This window comes from Heterodontus francisci, chromosome 19, assembly GCF_036365525.1.
Source record: "Heterodontus francisci isolate sHetFra1 chromosome 19, sHetFra1.hap1, whole genome shotgun sequence".
Taxonomy (NCBI): domain Eukaryota; kingdom Metazoa; phylum Chordata; class Chondrichthyes; order Heterodontiformes; family Heterodontidae; genus Heterodontus; species Heterodontus francisci.
The window spans coordinates 65,265,426-65,286,489 of record NC_090389.1 but is presented as its reverse complement, the minus strand read 5'-3'; the positions used below and the strand labels follow the sequence as shown (position 1 = coordinate 65,286,489).

The window sequence follows — 21,064 nt, the reverse complement described above, 5'->3', positions numbered from 1 at the left end:
CAGTTTATTTTAATACTTTACTACTTTTCAAATGAAGAGGGTAAATCAGGAATGGAAGACAAATAATTGAAAGGCTGTTGACATATTAGCCAAAACCAAAGATGACAATATCAGCAAAATCTGTTTCATGTTAACCTGAATATTTGAAAAATATGTTATTACATAACATCCTGTCTGGCTGGATAGTTCTATGGCTGTTTATATGCTTGAAATAATCCTGGAATGCAAGACATAACATCCATTAATCTTCCATAGAGGCTATGCTGCAGAAAAGTACTCCCCTATTACTGTTGTACTTGCACATTAACTACATCATAGAATCATAGAACTAAACAATGATACAGCACAGGTCATTCAGCCTATCATGCCGGTGCTGGCTCTTTGATAGTGCTATCCAATTAATCCCACTTCCATGCTCTTTATCCATAACCCGGTAATTTTTTTCCCTTTCAAGTATTTATTCAATTCTCTTTTGAATGTTACAATTGAATCTGCTTCCATCACCCTTTCTTGCGGTGTATTACAAAGCACAAAAACTCACTGTGTCAAAAAATGTTTCTTCATGTTACCTCTGGGTTTTTTGCCAATCAACTTAAATTTGTGTCTTCTGGTTACTGACCTTTCTGCCATTGGAAAAAGTTTCTCTTTATTTACTCTATCTAAACCCTTCATGATTTTAACATCTCTATCAAATTTCCTTCTCTGCTCGAAGGAGAACAACCCCAGCTTCTCCAGTCTCTCCACATAACTGAAGAGCCTCATCCCTGTATCATTCTAGTAAATCTCTTCTGCACCCTCTCCAAGGCAATATCTCATGAAAATGTTTTTTATGCACACTGGAACATATCACACCACTTGGTTACATAATATTCTTTCAAGGCATGGATCAAATAATAAGGATAAGTATTTAAGGCAGGAGGTAAAGGAATGGCATTACCAAATTTGGATCTACACTATTGTGATGAATTTCCCATCTTTCACGAATGAGGCATATTAATTTCATCATATGAACATCGATTTTAAACTGTTGCTAGAGTGACGAGATGCCTTGCTTAAAGAGATCAGCATTGGCTGGAAAACATTTGCATACTAAGAGACAGTGCCCCGAGACAAGAGAACTGCTCCCTGATCCAGTTAACACAAATGGATTTTGATCACCAGACATTGAATGTGTAAGAAAGCCAGCATTCCAGGGTGTCTGCTAAGATGGAGAATCCACAAACGCAGGAGTTTGTTTAAAAAAAAGCAACTAGTCACATGACTAGTTTTTGGTTTTGAACAGCTCACAGGACAGTTTGGATCAGATTGCAACTGAACTTGGAAGAAGACAGCCTCTCTCCTGGCTAGCTCTCTCGCTCTCCCTCATGAATCTCCAAATCCATTGAAGTCACTTAACCCTCAAGAAAGAAAAGACTCCTACATCGAAACAAGTTTTAAAGCGTGCACTGGGCCCCAACAAAATGCCAAGACGTACCGGCAATTAAAGACTCTATATCGAACTCAAAGGACCGTAAATAATCCCAGCTATTGCCTCAAACTTTTCTTCTTTATTCTTTCTACTTTTCTGTCTCTATCTGCGTGTGTGTTCATCGCGTATGCATGCTAGCGTGGTCATGTTGTGTTACGTATTTGTAGTTGTTACCGAATTAGAATTTAAGGTTAATAAACTTCTACCTTTCTTGTTTAAATCTTAGAAAACCTGTCTGGTTGATTTCTTTGCCTTACAATTGGAGAGCAGTGAACAAAGTTTCACTGAGGGGGAGCTAAAAACACAGTGTTTTAAAAATTAAACCCTGTTACGGTCAAACCAGGCAAAGGCTGTGAGGGAACCCCTAGATCCCTTTCTCACCTAGTCGTAGCACTATATATACTCTTAAGCTCAGCATCGCCAGTCTTACCTTAAGCGGGCTCCACATATCCTATAATCAGGAGTTTACTTTTACCGCCTAATATTCAGCCATATGCTAAGCAGTTGTAACAATGAGACCCCTCAATGTTCTTATATTTTTAAATTAATATTTGAGTGACCAGAATGCTGTTTTCAGCAAAATTTAACCTCATTCCTTTTGCTGCATCATAACTTCAAAAAATATGAAAGCACACCACCTCCACCCATTAACAAATTAAATTCACTTTACTAACTAACAAATCCCTGAAACTAATCAGACCTAACTTTAAGAAAAGAATTCTTTCCTTCTGTGATTGTTTCCACTCTAAATATCTGCAAACTCAGCTTGTATTCCAGCTATACATGATCTCTGACCCTTTCCAACTCTTTGAGTCTCAGATTGGTCATTTGAGCTGTCTATCAAATTATCTACTGCGTTCCCATGTCTGCATCTTTCATTATCTGCTCCCTCCTGCTGGGCTGAGGTGAATGTAGTCATTCAATATATATATGAATGTCACTAGAATGTTTTACTGAACCTCCTTGTCTCAAAGCAAGACGCGTCTGACCGACATTTTGGACTCAATTGTTGGGCCAAATTTACTTTTCCAGGTAGCTTGTATGCCATATGGATTTAGCCCCTTATGTGCTGAAATTAACTTAATATAATATCTGAGTATGAAGTCCTGTGACATTGACCACAAGTCGTGGGAGTCAGTTGCCAGTGATCGCCAGAGCTGGCGGTCAGCCATAAAGGCGGGGCTAAAGAGTGGCGAGTCGAAGAGATTTAGCAGTTGGCACGAAAAAGACAGAAGTGCAAGGAGAGAGCCAACTGTGTAACAGTCCCGACAACCAATTTTATCTGCAGCGCCTGAAGAAGAGTCTGTCACGCTAGAATTGGCCTTTATAGCCACTCCAGGCGCTGCTCCACAAACCACTGACCACCTCCAGGCGCTTACCCATTGTCTGTCGAGACAAGGAGGCCAAAGAAGATAACATCTGAGTAGAAATCTACATAAAGTTCCTCCTAGTTCCTGCTGAAGACCATGAATACATATACATCACAAAGTCTTAACTTGCCAACTAACTGTCATGTCAATTGGGAATCTTGAGCAGAATACACAAACTGGCTCAGTACATGTGACATTTTATTCCTCACATCACCATCTTGTTTTTAAGGGATCATGTTCAAAAGCTTGTGTTTTGCCTCTGATAAAATTAGTATATTTATAATCAAACTTGAAATGCCAATCATGACTTTGGATTTACAATTTGCTCAGTAAGTACTTGAATGAAAATCTAAATATATTTATCTAAATTGTTTATACAATGGCACTGTTGGACATTTTCTGCATTTATATACTAGTAAATATCCAATTTTAAAAAAATTCATTCATGGGATGTGGGTATCACTGTCAAGATCAGCATTTGTTGCCCATCCCTAATTGCCCTTGGTGGTGAGCCACCTTCTTGTACCACTGCAGTGAGCAGCTTGCTAGACCATTTAAGAGGATAGTTAAGAGTCAACCACATTACTGTGGGACTGGAGTCACATATAGGCCAGACCACATAAGGACAGCAAATTTCCTTTCCTAAAGGCCATTAGTGAACCAGATGGGTTTTTGCAACAATCTGGTAGTTACATGATTACAATTACTGAGACTAGCTTTTAATTCCCAATTTATTTAATTAACTGAAATTACATTCCCAAGCTGCCATTGTGGTGTTTGGACTGCTGTTTATTAGTCCTCATCTCTGGATTACTAGTCTAGTAACATCACCACTATGCTACCATTCCTAATGATAATTGCTTAGTTGTACAGGACCTGGACTGCAGTTTCTAGTATTTACCATAGTCCTGCTGAAGCCCAAGCATGCTGACAGTTTGCCCATCGCTGTAATACAAAAAATTTACTGAACCAATAAATTACATAATAGACACAAATACTGTAAAATCGTTACATTGTTTACTAATTCTAAAAGATACAGAACATCACAGATATGATATTTTTATACTATTCACCTACCATTTTGAAAAATGTGAAGATGCAAATAACATTGTTTGTTCTTCCCTTCCCAAAATACTCTCAGTTATTTATTTTACACTTTTTTTCCTCATGAGTCCTAGCTGTGCCTGCCTTTTTGTGGGATATGTGAAATATTCCTTGTTCCAGTCCTACTCAGGCCCCGTCGCTCACCTCTTTATCCAATACATTGATGACTGTATCAGTGCCATTTCCTGCTCTCGCCCTGAACTGGAAAATTTCATCAACTTTGCTTCCAATTTCCAGACTTCGCACCTTCACATGGTCCATCTCTGACTCTTCCCGTCCTTTCCTTGACTTCTCTGTCTCCATTTCTGGAGATAGGCTATCAACAAATATTCAATATAAGCCCACAATCTCTCACAGCTACCTCGACTACAATTCCTCACACACAGCTTCCTGTAAGGACTCCATTCCATTCTCCTAGTTTCTCCGTCTCCATCACATACGTTCTGATGATGCAATCTTCCTTACAAGCGCTTCTGATATGTCTTCCTTTCTCCTCAAACGAGGATTACCCCCCACCATGGTTGGAAGGGCCCTGAACTGTGTCTGTCCCATTTCCTGCACTTCTGCTGCCACCCCTTCCCCTCCCTCCCAGAACCATGGTAAAGTTCCCCTTGTCCCTTCCACTCCACAGCCTTCATATCCAATGGATCATCCTCTGCCATTTCCACCACCTCCAGCATGGTGCCGCTACCAAACACATCTTGCCCTCCCCTCCCCGTTCAGCATTCTGAAGGGACCGTTCCCTCTGCGACATCTTGGTCCACTCCTCAATCACCCCAACATCCCCTCCCCTTTCCCTGGCACCTTTCCATGCAAGTGCAGGAGATGCAACATCTGCCCTTTTACCTCCTCTCTCTTCACGTTCCAAGGCCCCAAACATTCCTTCCAGCGATTTACCTGTACTGCTTTCAATTTATTATACTGCATTCACTGCTGACAATGCGGTCTACTCTACGTTGGGAGACCGAACGCAGATTGGATGACCACTTTGTGGAACATCTCAGTTCAGTCTGCAAGCGTGACCCTGTGCTTCTGGTCACCTATCATTTTAGTTCTACACCTTGTTCTCATGCTGACCTCTCTGTCCTTGACCTCCTGCAGTGTTCCAATGAAGCTCCTGCAAGCTCAAGGAACAGCACCTCATCTTTTGATTAAGCACTTTACAGCCTTCCAGACTCAACACTGAGTTTAGCAGTTTCAGACCATAATCTCTGCTCCCATTTGCTTTCCTTTTTCTTTGCAGGTTTTGGTTTTAGTCTCACTTTTTCTTTGTTTTTGCTTTTGGACAGCAGCTGTTCACCATCCTGCCATTCACACCACCTCCAGACACATCTTTTGTTTCTTTCTGTGTCCCTTTGGCCTTGCACCACCAACTCTTTTATCGTTTAATCTCCCCTGTCTTTCCCCCTATCACAGGTCTTCCTCTTTGTTCTTTTTCTACCATCCCCCTTTTCACTTGCTTAAAACCTATTACATTTTTAACTTTTCCTAGTTCTGATGAAATATTATCGACCTGAAACATTAACTCTGTTTCTCTCTTCACTGATGCTGCCTGACTTGCTGAGTATTTCCAGCATTTTCTGTTCTTATTTGAATATTATTTTTTATTTTTTTCATTTAGAGATACAGCACTGAAACAGGCCCTTCGGCCCACCGAGTCTGTGCCGACCATCAACCACTCATTTATGCTAATCCTACACTAATTCCATATTCCTACCACATCCCCACCTGTCCCTATATATTTCCCTACCACCTACCTATACTAGGGGCAATTTATAATGGCCAATTTACCTATCAACCTGCAAGTCTTTGGCATGTGGGAGGAAACCGGAGAACCCGAAGGAAACCCATGCAGACACAGGGAGAACTTGCAAACTCCACACAGGCAGCACCCAGAATTGAACCCGGGTCGCTGGAGCTGTGAGGCTGCGGTGCTAAGCACTGCGCCACTGTGCCGCCCATGAACCTGCAAGTGAATGAACATGAACATGAACCTGTACCATTCAGGGTAAAGGAGTACAGAGCTGGAACTGGAAATAAATCTGCTTACTCACCATGCTGAGGGTTATTGCAGGACTCCAAAGTGCTGAGCAAGATTTTTCCTAGTGATCTCCTAGAGACATTCTAGATAAAATAAATAAACTTCTTATTGATTACCTTGTAAAATGAAAATGCATTTACTTTAACATTTTGGCACTTAAATATCTTGCAAGTCACTCTTAATAACCTTGTAATTCATTTATTGTGACATAGGCTGAAACTCCTATCTCTTTTCTGAAGTTTAACAATATTAAAAAACATCAATTGCTGCTAATGTACAATTGGAAATGAGCTTTTCCTTATCATGGGAGCCCATTACATTAAATTGCTGAAAGCTGTCAGGGCATCATTCACTTACAAGGTCACGTAGTTGCTGCAGGAGCTGTAATACATCCATCAGTTTTTCTTCAATCAGTGACAGTCGTACTCTCTCTGTCTCTAACATCTGCAGCTCCATCTGAAGCAGTTCTGTCTCATCCACTTTGCGTTGTAGTTCACACAGTAAGGACCCCTTCAGCTGAAAAGTGCAAATGGGAAAATGCAGGCATTTCTCAATTTAAACAAAATTACACAGTAGATTTCCCAAGGCATTCCTCTTGGTGAGTCAGAGGATTCACTGTTTTGTAACATAAGGTTACAAATGCTTTTAGGGGACAACAGCAGTTACAAGATGGAATCACAGAAATTCAATTTTTATTACTGGTATTATGGGATTTTTACTTTGTGCTTTGGGGATTGAGTTTTACAACTTTTATACTATTCTATGGAAAGTGTAAATGAGTGAGAATATTTTATTTTTATCCCTTACCATTTTTAAAGCTGAGATTGCATGATAAAATGTTGTGCAAAATGTGCCAATCAGAGTTATTTAGCAATACTGGGGAATGAGGTTTAGCTGCACTTGGGGACAGTCCTGTGCTTTGGTAGCAATGGGGAATGGTACTGGGGTTTGGCAGCAATGGGGAATGGTACTGGGGTTTGGCAGCAATGGGGAATGGTACTGGGGTTTGGTAGCAATGGGGAATGGTACTGAGGTTTGGCAGCAATGGGGAATGGTACTGGGGTTTGGTAGCAATGGAGAATGGTACTGGGGTTTGGCAGCAATGGGGAATGGTACTGAGGTTTGGCAGCAATGGGGAATGGTACTGGGGTTTGGTAGCAATGGAGAATGGTACTGGGGTTTGGCAGCAATGGGGAATGGTACTGGGGTTTGGCAGCAATGGGGTAGAATCCTAGGGCTTGGCAGAATAGGGAGATGGCAGGAAATTTCCACCTCTGCAGTCATTTAAAAATTTGGCCCTGTATCTTTGGATTGGAAGATAGAAAATGTGACTCCCTTATTTAAGTAGGGAGAGAGGAAGAAGCAAGTTAACTACAGTCCTGTCAGTTTAACATCAGTTTTAAGGAAGATACTGAAATCAATCATCAGAGACAGGGTAACCGAGCACTTGGACAAGTATGAGCTGATCAAAGAGAGCATGGATCTGCAAAGGGTACGTGACGTCTGACTAATTGAATTTTTTAAGGAAGTCACTGGCATGGTAAATAGGGAAATGTTTATAGAGGTTGTCTAGACATTTTGATATGGTTCCACACAAGAGATTGTGGCATGGGTCAGTAATTGGTTGGGAGGTAGGAGATAGGCAGTAGAGATAAAAGGAACATTCTATATTTGGCGGAATGTGATAAGTATATATAGTGGAGAATCAGCTCTTCACCAGATATGTTAATGATTGGAAGAAATATAGAGAATTGTGTATCCAAGAAGGCAGTTCACCACCACCTTCTCAAGGGCAGTTAGGGATGGGCAACAAATGCTGGCTTTGCCAGGGATGCCCACGACCTATGAAAGAATAAAAAAAGTTCAGAGTTTACATTAAGTTTGGAGGCACAGTAAGTTGTTTGGATGGGAGCAGGAAATGTTGCTGTCTTCTCCCTCCTGCTTCTTTTTCACTCTCTTCTCTGCTAAATCATAGAGTAATAGAGTCATAAAGTCATTTACGGCATAGAAGGAGGCCATTCAGCCCATCAAGTCCATGACGGTTCTCTGCGGAGCAATGCAGTCAGTCCCACTCCCCCGCTTGATCCCCGTAGCCCTGCAAGTTTATTTCCTTCAAGTGCCCATCAAATTTCCTCTTGAAGTCATTAATTGCTTCCACTTCCACCACCCTTGTGGGCAGCGAGTTCCAGGTCATGACCACTGGCTGCATAAAAAAGTTCTTCCTCACATTCCCTCTCCATCTCTTGCCCAAAACCTTCAATCTGAGTCCCCTAGTCATTGTACAATCAGTTAATGGGAACGGCTTTTCCTTATCTAACTCATATAAGCCTTTCATAATCTTGTACACCTCTATCAAATCTCCCCTCAATCTCCTTTGTTCTAAGGAGAATAACCCCAGCTTTTCCACCCTAACCCTGTAACTAAAATACCCCATCCCTGGAACCATTCTGGTAAATCTCCTCTGCACCCTGTCAAGGACCCTCCCATCTTTCCTAAAGTTTGGTGACCAGAACTGGCCATAGTAATCTAGTTTAGGCCTAACTAGAGCTTTATAATGGTTTAGCATAATTTCCCTGCTTTTATACTCTATGGGCTGCATTTTGAGATTCTGCCGCCAAGGCAGGAGGTGGATGTAAACAATGCAGCCCGCTCACACGGGCACCACGTCATGGAGCCACGGTGATTTCAAATGCGGCGGCTCATTTGCATGGCCGCGGAGCCTGTCACCCTCCCATGATGACGTGGGGGGGTGGGCGAGCCGTCACCAGCAATGGCGTCCAGCGCCAATGCGCAGGCGCCGGCACCATTTTTAAAGGGCTTACAGCCCTCAATGAGCATTAAAAATTTAAAGGACCAGGTGTTAAATTTTCGTGAAAAAGAATGAAATGACCTTTCCCCCCTGGAATTCCTAAATTGAAAGTTCGGCGCCTTTGTCCTTTACCCTTTCCCATCACCCCACCAACCAATCTGCAGCATTGTCACCCTGCTCCCCCACCACCCCCCTGCATAGAGAAAAAAACCTCCTACCCCCTCTCCACAGATGTCGCGCCATGTTTCCCCGAACGGGCATTCGAAGGAGCGGCATTGTCGGCCGCACAAATAAAGATCAGTGTGATGATTAAGGAGGCGACGGGACCTTAATTAAATCAGGTATGTAAATACATTTACATATGGAAATGGCGTTCCTGTCGCTGAGCGGTGGGACGGCGCCATGATTCCTCGCCACTGCCGCTGAGATCGGTACAGGGCCTGCCACCATTGGGATTGGTGGCAAGCCTCCGACGTACCGATCTTCATTGCCCCCCCCCACCCCACGCCACCGTTCCCAATGGCGAAGGGGCTTTAAAATCCAGCCGTATGCCTTTATTTATGAAGCCCAAGATCCCATATGCTTTGCTAACCACTCTTTCAATATGTCCCGCCACTTTCAAAGATCTATGCACATGCACCCCCAGGTCCCTCTGCTCTTGCACACTCTTTAGAACTGCACCATTAAGTCTACATTGCCTCACCCTATCCCTGCTGCCAAAATGCAGCACCTCATACTTGTCTGTATTAAATTCCATCTGCTATTTGTCTGCCCATTCTGCTAGCCTATCTATGTCCTATTGCAGGCAGTTCATATCATCCTAGCACTGACCCTTGGGGAACACCACTGTCTACCATCCTCTAGTCTGAAAAACAACCATTTACCATGACTTGCTGTTTTCTGTCCTCAATTTTTGTTATCCAATTAGACACTGACCCTTCTATTCCATAAGCCTCAACTTTGTTAACCTGCCTTTTAAGTGGTACTTTATCAAACACTTACTTAAAATCCATGTCGACAACATCCACCACATTCTCTTCATCAACCTTCTCTGTTACTTCATCAAAAAATTCAATTATATTAGTCAAGCATAATCTGGCTTTTACAAATCCATGCTGGATTTCCTTAATTAATTGAAACCTCTTCAAGCGCCTGTTGATTTTTTCCCTGATTATTGTTTCTAAAACCTTACCCACCATTGATGTTAAACTAACTGTCCCGTAGTTGCTAGGACTATCCTTACACCCTATCTTGAATAAGGGTGTCACGTTTGCTACTTCCAATCCTCTGGCACCTCTCCTGCATCGAGAGAAGAGTGTAGCAATCCCTTCCGCTATCTCCACTCCCACTTCCTTTAGCAACCAGGGATGCAAGCCATTCGGGCCAAGTAACTTACCTACCCTTAGCATAGTCAGCCTTTCCGGTACCTCCTCAGTCTCAATTCCTGTTGTCTTCTCTCTCCTCCCCTCAAGTGCGGCTAGTTTCTCTGTTACCATCTCTCCCCTTCTGCAGTGCTGTTGATTTTTCTCTCTCCCTCCAGGGCTGCTGATAACTCTCTTCCCCTCTGCTCAAGTAATTCTGACTTCTTTTGCTTTCTCCTCCCAAAAGCATTTGCTTTTGCCTTTCTCTGCACCCCCACCCCTGCCCCACCCAAGTACTGCTGCTTCTCTATACCCTTAAACATTGCTTCAGGGCTCCTCCCTTCTTGCATTGCTGCTATGATTGATAGTGCTATATATTATCAACAGAAATTCACCCATTAGAACCCCCATCCACAATTTCTAGCACTATCAATCACTGCAGTAATGAGTTTGGCAGTGATACCTGGAGCAGAGCAGTGTCAAAGTGGGACTGTCATTGCCAAACTGATAATTAGCAAGCATGGAATCACATTTGAAATATTAAAAACTAACATATTTGCTTGCATTTTATATGTGGGGGTTTTAACAAATGAGTTAATCCATTTAACATTGTGACCAAAGGAATTTCATTCAACTGTGCTAATATGTGCATTACAGTCACTACTTTAAGACATTTAGATTCAGATATAGAGACTTTTAAAAATAAATAAATAAAATAATAAAGGTGGCTCTATCTTTCACCACAACCAGAACAGTTGTTGGCAAGCAGTTTGTGTCTTTAGTTGGTGCCACAGCAGCTGAGGTATTCCTATTTTTAAACTGTTTAAGTGTACAGTGAAAGAAGTCTAAGATGGAGTGAGGTACATTTTCTCATACTGATGATAGATCTGTCTGATCTCTGAAAGTTGGCTTTGTGGTGGTGATAATATCCTAACATTATCTAATGTTGAATGTCTTTTGGCATGAAATCTGATTTTTAAAAGAATCTAAGCTAACTAGGATGCAAATCTATTAAAATAACCACTTGAAACAGTTACTGTTCCATGCCTGGGGGAAGTTTGAGTTTTCCGTATTATTAATTTTTAACTAGAACAGCATGAGGTGGTGTTCAGAGATTTCATAGCTCAGTATATGTCAATCTTCTGAAATGTTATACAGATAATCGTGTCCTGGGCTCCCTAGAAAGCAGAATACTGATGCAATAATTTTGATGCAAATCTCATTTAAAACTTTGCAGTTACTTTTATTAATTTAGGGGTTATCCATATTTCCAATGTCTTTCATGACACTGCATAGAATCCCTTTTGCTCCCCAAAAGTGGGTAGTAAATCATTAAAATTGGTCCTGTACATAGGTATCCAGGAGCTTTAATCCCTGCTCCAAGTTCATTCCGTGACAAAGACAAGTATGGATGCCCCTCATAAGATGAAAATGATGCATTTGCCATGATTACATCATTGCATCATGTTTTGGTACAAGCACTGAAAGGTTTGCCAAAGACATTTTAATGAAGACAGCATCCCTTTAAATTTTTGTCATTAATGTGCTTTTAGTGAACATCAATTAAATGCATTATGCTGCTCAGACTTTTCACCTGATCCATGCTAGTTTCCATTTGCTGGGTTTCATATTCCTTTAACTCCAGTTGCTCCTTTAATTTTGCCACTTTCTCAACCAGTTCCAGAATCGCGCTGTTACTTTCATCACTCCTTACGTTCCCAAATTCTGACATTAACTTTCTAATAGACTTATCATCACAACTGTGAAAATATAACATGGGACAACAGACTATCAGGCAAAAAGTACTGTGCATGTACACACATTAAAAAAAAATGTTGATTTAAAAGTGAGGTTATACAATGGGTAATAAATTATTTGTCAAAATTACGCTGAGGCTATTGGCGCTGGCCGTTATTTATATGGAAATACTTCAGGCGAAGGCAGCTGCACAGTTAAAATTGGAAATCTAAAGGTTACTGTTTCAGATGCATTGCTCCACCATTAGCTTTGCAAGAACAGCATCTGTCTAACCATTGAAAAGCATTGAATGGCATAAAGTTGCCGTATTTATGAAGATACAAACTAAAGTCACCGTAGAAAGTTAAATCTTGTCCATTTCAGTCTAGATACCCTTTTAATTACGTGATAATTATTAACTGCTGCCAAACAAACTCTCTGGCATTGAAAATAAATTATTACAAGTTTGGAGTCTCATTCCTCCAAATTTTGTGGGCTGGTCTTTACATAATGGTGGTGGATGTAAACATCTTGGAATACAGTATACTACATTGAAAGAAGTACAAGTAAATCGCTGCTACACCTGACAGGAGTGTTTGGGGCCTGGGATAGTGAGGAGAGAGGAGGTAAATGGGCAGGTATTACACCTCCTGCGATTGCAGGGGAAGGTGCTATGGGAAGGGGACGAGGTGGTGGGGGTAATGTATTCGCTGCTCACAACGTGGTCTCCTCAACACTGGGGAGACCAAACGCAGACTGGGTGACTGTTTGCGGAATACCTCCACTCAGTCCGCAAGCATGACCCCGAGCTTCCGGTTGCTTGCCATTTCAACACTCCCCCCTGCTCTCATGCTCACATCTCTGTCCTGGGATTGCTGCAGTGTTCCAGTGAACATCAACGCAAGCTCGAGGAACAGCATCTCATTTACCGATTAGGCACACAACAGCCTGCAGGACTGAACATTGAGTTCAATAATTTCAGAGCATGACGGGCCCCCCATTTTACTTTTAGTTATTTTTTCTTGTTTCTTTTTTATATATTTATTTATTTATTTTTGGGTTTTTTTGTGTTTATTTTATTTCATCTTCGTTTGTTCAGTTTGCTTACCCACTGTTTTTTTTCATGTTTGTACTTGTGGCTGTTCAATTTTCAGTCCATTAACACCCTATCTGTACTAATGCTTTGTCTTTCAACACACTATGAACATATTGTTTTCCTTTGCTCCATGACATTCTGGTCAGCTTTTCTTTGACCCTGTCCTATCTACACCTTCTCCTTTGTTATCTCTTGCCCCACCCCCGCTTTACTTGCTTATAACCTTTTACATTTCTAATATTTGCCAGTTCTGAAGAAGAGTCACTGACCTGAAACATTAACTCTGCTTCTCTCTCCACAGACGCTGCAAGACCTGCTGAGTATTTCCAGCATTTATTTTTTAAATTTTATTTATTTAGAGATACAGCACTGAAACAGGCCCTTTCGGCCCACCGAGTCTGTGCCGACCAACAATCACCCATTTATACTAACCCTACAGTAATCCCATATTCCCTACCACCTACCTACACTTGGGGCAATTTACAATGGCCAATTTACCTATCACCTGCAAGTCTTTGGCTGTGGGAGGAAACCGGAGCACCCGGTGAAAACCCACGCGGTCACAGGGAGAACTTGCAAACTCCGCACAGGCAGTACCCAGAATTGAACCCAGGTCCCTGGAGCTGTGAGGCTGTGGTGCTAACCACTGATTTCCAGCATCCACAGTATTTTGCTTTTATTATAGAGGTGGATGCTGTTGCTTGTCCGGTCACAGCAAATTATGGTCCAATATTGAACATTGGGAGCAAGTAGCATAATCAGCTAATCTAACTGGAGCACTTACCTGGCAGGGGAGAGATCGTGATCAGCGGTCTTTGATCCTGTTCCAGGTAAGGTTTGAGCAAAATGGCTGTAACCAATTCTAGAACTTCAGACCAGGGAGTGCTTAACACTGTTCGGGTGGTGGTGAAGGATAATGAAGGAGGTGCACCTGTTGACCGTACCTTCTTCATTAAGAAAATCCTTCCTGATTGCTGTGGATTCCAAGTTACAGACACCTTCTGCCTGCAGGACATCCCAGCAGTGGATATTTCAACATGACATTGAAGAATTTGGCGGGATGCATCAAGTTCCTGAAGGTGTTCAAGGTGCCGCTGTTGATCCTCACAGTGCAGCCACTCTTCACGCTGCCGTTGCAATGCAACCGGGTGGTGACAATCCACCTCTACAATCCCCATGTTCCTGTCATGGATGTACTCACCTTCCTCGCCAGGTACGTTGAGGTGGCCGGGAGCAGTACTGATGCCAAGGACCCATTTGGGATTTGGACCAGCAAGCGGCAGGTCAAGGTGACCTTGAAGGTCGATGCCAACGGAGCCATCATCCATCCTCCCTCCAGCTTTGCTATCGGGGGAAGTCGAGGCTTCTTGATTTATGCAGGGCAACCCAGAGTTTGTCGTACCTGTGGCAAATCTGCTCATGTGTCGGCCAACTGCAGCACAGTCTGCAAGAAGGAAGGCCGTCAGACCAAGGACTGTCAGCAGAGTAAGTGCTGCAACCCGTGCAGTGAGGCAGGCCATCTCTACAAAACCTGCCCCAAACGCTGCCTCAGTTATGCACAGGCGGCAAGGTCCGAGGAAAGGCTGGGAGAAGGAACGGTGAACGCATCTGGTGCTGGGAAGGAGACAAGCAATCCTCCCCCCAGCGAGGAAAATCCATCTGAGAAGGAGAGGAAAGGGGAGGCAGCTGCAACCAGTAATCCAACACATACTCCGTGCCCAGAAACCCCTCCTCAAACAGAGAATCCATGGAGGAGGAGGCAGCAGTGTAACAATCGGATGATTGGCAAGTGGCAAAAAGGAAAATCACGAAGAAGGAGCTTCCAAAAAAGCAACAGGTCACCACCCAAATTAGTGGCAAGAGGAGGCTACCATCTGAGACAGACTACGGCAGCTCCTCCTCATTGGACGAGGTTGGGCCGGAAAGACAACACCTGCAAAAGAAGCAGAAGAACTTAAAGGAGCTGGAAGAGAAAGCCCCCCAAGTCCGGGGCACTGGAAGCTGTGACGGGCCCAGCGCGTCCCAACGACAAAGCACCGAACCCAGCACACCCCAGGTCCGGGGGACCGACAGCAGCAAAGCATCTGGCGCACTCCAGCTCCGGGAAGCCAGGAGCAGTGATGTCTTCAAGGAGGAACAGAGGGGAAAGACACCACCAGCAAAGGACAGCTCAAGCCTTGCTGCCTACAAGACCTACCCCCCTCCCCAACTACAATGTCACCCCAGCAGAACAAACCCCCCATGAGTAACCAAGAGGGGTTTCTGAGCCCAATGAATGTGAGACAATTTGTGTACACTGTAAGTATGCAGGAACATACCCAAGGACTAGGACTAGCAAGGACACCTGGTATGGTAAGCAACACCCAACTTTAAAATGGGTATAAAGATTGCTTCGATTAACGTGTGTAGTGTTAAATCCACTAGGCGATGTGTTTCGACCTTGGACTACCTTGCCAAGGTCAAAGCCAACCTGCTGTTTTTGCAGGAGTGTGGGTTACCACACCTCAGCACCTACAGACAATGGTGGTGCCACGGGCCATCGATCTGGTCAGGGGGAAATGATTCCCATTCCTCCGGCCTGGGTATTCTGCTGCGGTGAGGCACCTTCACCATCTCCGAAGTTAAGGAGGTGGTGGGAAGTCACCTCCTTGTAGCAGATGTAATGTGCAACAATGCTCCGCTCCAGTTAATCAACTTGTATGCCCCGGTTCAATGCAGCGAGTGGCTGACTGTCTTCCAGCAGCTCCCACTGCTGCTGGCGACGTCCAGGCCGGTTATTCTAGGCGGTGACTTCAACTGCATCATAAATGCAGCTGGACGATCCAGCAGGGACGACAGCAAACTGGACACTCCGTCCAGATTCCTAATGGAAACAGTAAAAGATGCCAAGCTACATGACATCTTCAGCAAACCTGATACACCTGGTCAAGACCGGATGGGTGTGCCCATTCCAGGATTGACTTCCTGTTTGTGACCCGTGCTTTCACAGTCAAATCCAGCGATGTCAAGCTGGTGTTCTTCTCTGACCACCACCTCCTACTGGCCAACTGTCACTTACAGGACGACCAGGCAGGAGGACCTGAAAGCTGAATGTTACACTGCTAACCCCAGAGAACATTGAGGAACTCAATGGACAACCGTGAAACCCCTCTTTGAGCCTCCAGTGCACTGGTGGGAAGCGATCAAGGTGAACATCAAGTTTATTCTCAAAGGTGTTCAAAGGGCTAGAGAGAAATAGAGGGAAATGTCCCGACTCCAGAAAAAAATGCAAAATCTGCTCCGGCTGCAGTCGATGGGGGTCGAGGTCAAGGAGGATCTCCAAGAGGTGAAGAGCCAGCAGGCCTCGCTCTTTGCCACGGAGGCCTCCAAGATCATCTTCCGGTCCAGAGTTCGCTGCGTTGAACAGGACGAGATGTGCTCGCGTTTCTTTGTAACGTCTTCGCAGTCTGACGTACTAAGGATTAGTAAAGCCTTTTATGCTGGGCTGTATGATGTGAAGCCCATGGGCAGCAAGACTGCTGTTTTTGCAGTCCTTCCTGTCATCTATCATGGAGGTCTTAGATGACAGCATGCGGGAGAGTCTGGAGAAACAGCTAACTCTGGACGAGCTGATAAAGGCCACCAGGTCCTTCGCGACGAGTAAAACTCCCAGAAGCGACGGCTTACTAGTTGAGTTGTATTCGGCTCTGTGGGACTGAATTGGCCCAGACCTACTGGAAGTGTAAGAGAGGATGCTTCTAGCTGGCAGCATGTCAGAGTCCATGAAGCAAGGCATCATCACCCGCATCTACAAGCGTAAGGGGAGAGGGCGGAAATCAGAAAGTGACAGCCCATCTCACTGCTTAATGTTGACTACAAGATTCTGTCCAAAGTCATCGCCAGTCGGGTCAAGTCTGCTCTGGAGTTGGTGATTCACCCTGACCAGACCTGCATTGTACCCGGCAGGAAGATCTCTGATAGTCTTGCGCTACTCAGGGATACGATCGCCTAGATACGGGACAGTGGGGTGGACGCCTGCCTCATCAGCTTGGACCAGAAGACGGCTTTTGACAGGATATCGCACACATACATGATGGACGTGCTTTCCAAAATGGGGTTTGGGGAGGGAATCTGCAATTGGATCAAACTGCTCTACACAAACATCAGTAGCACAGTCTCAATCAATGGGTGGGAATCAGAAAGTTTCCCGATCCAATCCGGAGTCAGACAGGGCTGTCCTCTCTCCCCTGTCTTATTTGTTTGCTGTATCGAACCTTTTGCTGAGTCCATTAGGAAGGATGCGGGCATAAGAGGAGTGACAATCCCAGGCAGCGGAGGCACACAGGTCATAGCCTCCCTGTACATGGACGCGTCGCCGTCTTCTGCTCGGATCTGCTGTCTGTTCGCAGACTGATGAGCATCTGCGACCAGTTCGAACTAACCTCGGGAGCCAAAGTAAATCGCGGCAAGAGCGAGGCCATGTTCTTTGGGAACTGGGCTGACCAATCCTTTGTCTCCTTCACCGTCAGGTCAGACTACCTGAAGGTGCTGGGGATATGGTTTGGAAGGGCCAGGGTGTGCGCCAAAACCTGGAAGGAGCAAGCGGTCATGGTAAACTATAAACTGAAGATGTGGGAGCAGCGTTCTCTCTCCATTGTGGATAAGAACCTAGTCATCAGGTGTGAGGCGCTCGCGTTGTTGCTGTATGTAGCACAGGGCTGGCCCATACCCCACTCCTGTGCCGTGGAGGTCACCCGAGCCATTTTCCGCTTTATCTGGAAATCCAAAGGGAACCGGGTCCCGAGGGACACGATGTTCAACCTCTAGATAAAGGACGAAAAAACATACCCAACGTTGCCCTCATCCTGATGGCCACCTTTGTGTGCGGCTGCATCAAGCTGTGCGTAAAACCCCAGTACACAAACATCAAGTCACTGCGTGCTGAGGTTCTATCTGTCCCCGGTGTTGCGAAGGATGGGTCTGGCCACATTGCCGTGGAACGCTCCATCCAGTTGGACCATGCTGTACCACCTCTCCTTTGTGGAAAAGTTTGCAGAAAAACACCTTTGACCACCAATCCATCAGGCAGTGGTCTGCATGTAATGTCCTCAAAGCCCTACGGGAAAAGGAGATGGTGGATCCTGTCGGATGGTTCCCCAGGAACTTTCAAACAAGCACCAAGACGTAGCTTGGCTGGTGGTGAGAAGGGCCCTCCCCGTCAGATCCTTCCTGCACGCCCAGAATCTCACCGCCTCCGCACACTGCCCTCGAGGTGGCTGTGTTGGGGAAGAGACTGTTATAGAGTCATAGAGTTATACAGCACAGAAACAGGCCCTTCAGCCCATCGTGTCTGTGCTGACCATCAAGCACCTAACTATTCTAGTCCCATTTTCCAGCACTTGGCCCGTAGCCTTGTATGCTATGGCGTTTCAAGTGCTCATCTAAATACCTCCTTCTGGAATGTGCCTTTGCAAAGCAGGTGTGGAAAGAGATGCAGTGGTTTTTGTCGAGGTTCATCCCAAGCAGCTCTGTAACACAGGACTCTGTGCTCTACGGGCTGTTCCCAGGGACGCACACTGAGATAAACATCAACTGCTGCTGGAAGACCATCAGTTCGGTGAATGACGCTCTTTGGTCTGCCCGAAACTTGCTGGCCTTCCAGTGCAAAGAGTTGTCCATGACTGAGTGTTGCAGACTGGCACATTCCAAGGTCCAGGACTACGTGCTGAGGGCCGCACTAAAGCTTGGGGCAGCCGCAGCAAAGGCTCAATGGGAAAGGCCACTGTGCAAAGTCCTCCCGCCATAGTGAACCGAGGGGTTGGAACCCATGGAAAACCCCTTGGGCTGTATGCAACAAAATATGGTTTGGCTGTAAAATGTACATTGCATGTAAAATGGAATGGAAGGGTTGTGAGGCAACTCACTTCTGTATTGAAGAAAACTGATTTCCATTGCACTTTCTGGAATCTCAACTTGGAGCTGTTTTGAACTGTTTTGTAATGTATTTTTTTACAGATTTTTATGAATAAAGTATATTTTGGGGAAAAAAATAACTGGAGCACTCTCTCAGAGCAAGGTCTGAAAAAGAGCAGATTAAAGCTTCCTCTCTTCCCAGCTGCAAACTGAGGGGCACAGTAGTCCTGTGGTTATGGTACTGGAGTAGCAGCCAAGAGATTGTGGGTTTAAATCCCACAATGGAAAACACTGAAATTGGTAGTTTGTTGGGTAATATCAGGGGAAAAATAACCATGAAAATTGTTGTTGCTAAAACCTAATTGATTCATTAATGTTCTCAGGTCAGGGAACATACCACAACTACATAGTCCCTCATAAAAGTAAGAGTTTTACACTGCTTATGGGACTGACAGATGGGACTGAACCTAAGAAGACATCAACAGCAGAGCCAAATTTGTAAAACAAACATTTTTTTATTTAAGTTATTTTGAAAGAAAGCATCTATGGTTTTTAATCACATTAGTCTCCACCTTCAGGTTAAATGTTAAACTCTTTATATTCTTCTGATACATCTCTTATTCATCTTGACAGTTTGTGAAAAATATCCTATTAAATTTCCTAGTGATATTGGGATCATATAGAGCTGGATTTTAAGAGCCTGCTGATCTCGGCAGCGAGTTCAAAAAATGGCGGCCCGCACGTGCAGGCTGCACGCCAAAGAGCCGCCACAATATCCTGTCTGGTGGCTCATTTAAATCGCCGGGGCAGCCTGCCCACCCCCACCGCCCCACCCAATCACATGGAGAGGGTGGCTGTCCATCCCCGGCAATGGTGTCAGCTGACTGTGCACAGGTGCTGGTGCCATTTTTAAGGGGCAGCCAGTCCTGCTGGCAGATTTAAATTTTTAAAGCTAATCCTACCACCCCCCACCAAAGTTCTCAAATAAATTTCTAACGTTCCTTTCCCACCCACTGCACCCCCCCCCAATATCAATTACATTAACTATTTGCCATTTCCCCCACAAAAACACTTAACTTTTAAATCTGATCTTCCCCCCACCAGACTGCATAAAGTTTAAAGTTCACCCCTTCCCACCATCCCCTACAACCATTATGTTTATTTGACCCCATTCCCCCAGCACTGAGAATCTTACCTCCTTCCCCCTCCCGACCAGTGTCACGCCGGCTTTCCCCAGACAGGGAATTGAAGGTGCGGGAGTGACGGCCGCTGCACTGAGGATCGCGGTGGGCCCGGATGATGGAAGGTAAATTTATTCAAATGTATTCAGTTTATTGATTTAAATATTGAAATTCAGGTCCCGACACCCAGCGGTGGCGGGGGGCCGCCACAGAGCGTTGTTGCCGCTGGGAGGATCGGGCTGGGCCTTCCCGGCGTCGGCCTCTATGGCGGGCCGCTGCCGGACCCATATTCCGGTACCCCCCCACCACGGAGCCCGATGTCGTGGGCTTGCTAAAATCTACCCCATTGTGTGGATTTTGCACTACACAAGACAGTTTTGTTCACTGCTTTTGTATATTACACCAAACAATGAAACCGTCCTTATCTTAAATAGCTGTTTCAGAAACCCAAGCTATATTGTGTATGTATGTGTACGGTCATGCCCAGTAAAGATATATCATATTCCTAACTTTTAAGATCTGAACTTTATTCAATGTGGACTCCTTGAAACTGACTTTTACTTTTAAAGAAGTGAACAATGTGCTGCAAAGATGGCCACCAAAGGTCAGATGACTTGGCCTGTGTATTCAAAAACTGCCTCACTGTCCCGAAGGGACAAAAGGATATATTCCAGACTAAGAGGTGTTTCTACACCCATCCTGAAACCATCAAGAGAGATTCCTGAATTGAATGGGTTCTTCAGAGACAAAGAAGGTGTGAAGTAGCTACATCATAACAGAATGATACTCATCCAGATATCAATAGATAACCATGGATTCTACATCCTGGTCCATTGTGTGGTTACACCTGGGGAGAAGGCCATGTATCAAATAACAAATGCGACTGAGATGCATTTTTAGCTTAATCGGCAACCCTCTGCAGAGAGAGAGGGAGAGATCAACAACATCAAAGAAAGCAGTCTGGTCAATGGCTATGGAAAGATGACCAGCCAGGCAAGGAAGGAG

General features: G+C 44.6%; 1 protein-coding gene across 1 annotated transcript in view; it reads right to left on the bottom strand.

The window, feature by feature from the left end:
* efcc1 (EF-hand and coiled-coil domain containing 1) overlaps nt 1-21,064 on the bottom strand; it is a 116,228-nt gene that overhangs the window by 3,999 nt on the left and 91,165 nt on the right. The window contains exons 4-6 of the mRNA XM_068051808.1: nt 11,748-11,913; nt 6,341-6,499; nt 5,997-6,066 (exon numbers count right to left, since the gene is read on the bottom strand). Of these exons, the coding sequence (XP_067907909.1) occupies nt 5,997-6,066; nt 6,341-6,499; nt 11,748-11,913 (395 nt within the window). The remainder of the gene's footprint in view (nt 1-5,996; nt 6,067-6,340; nt 6,500-11,747; nt 11,914-21,064) is intronic.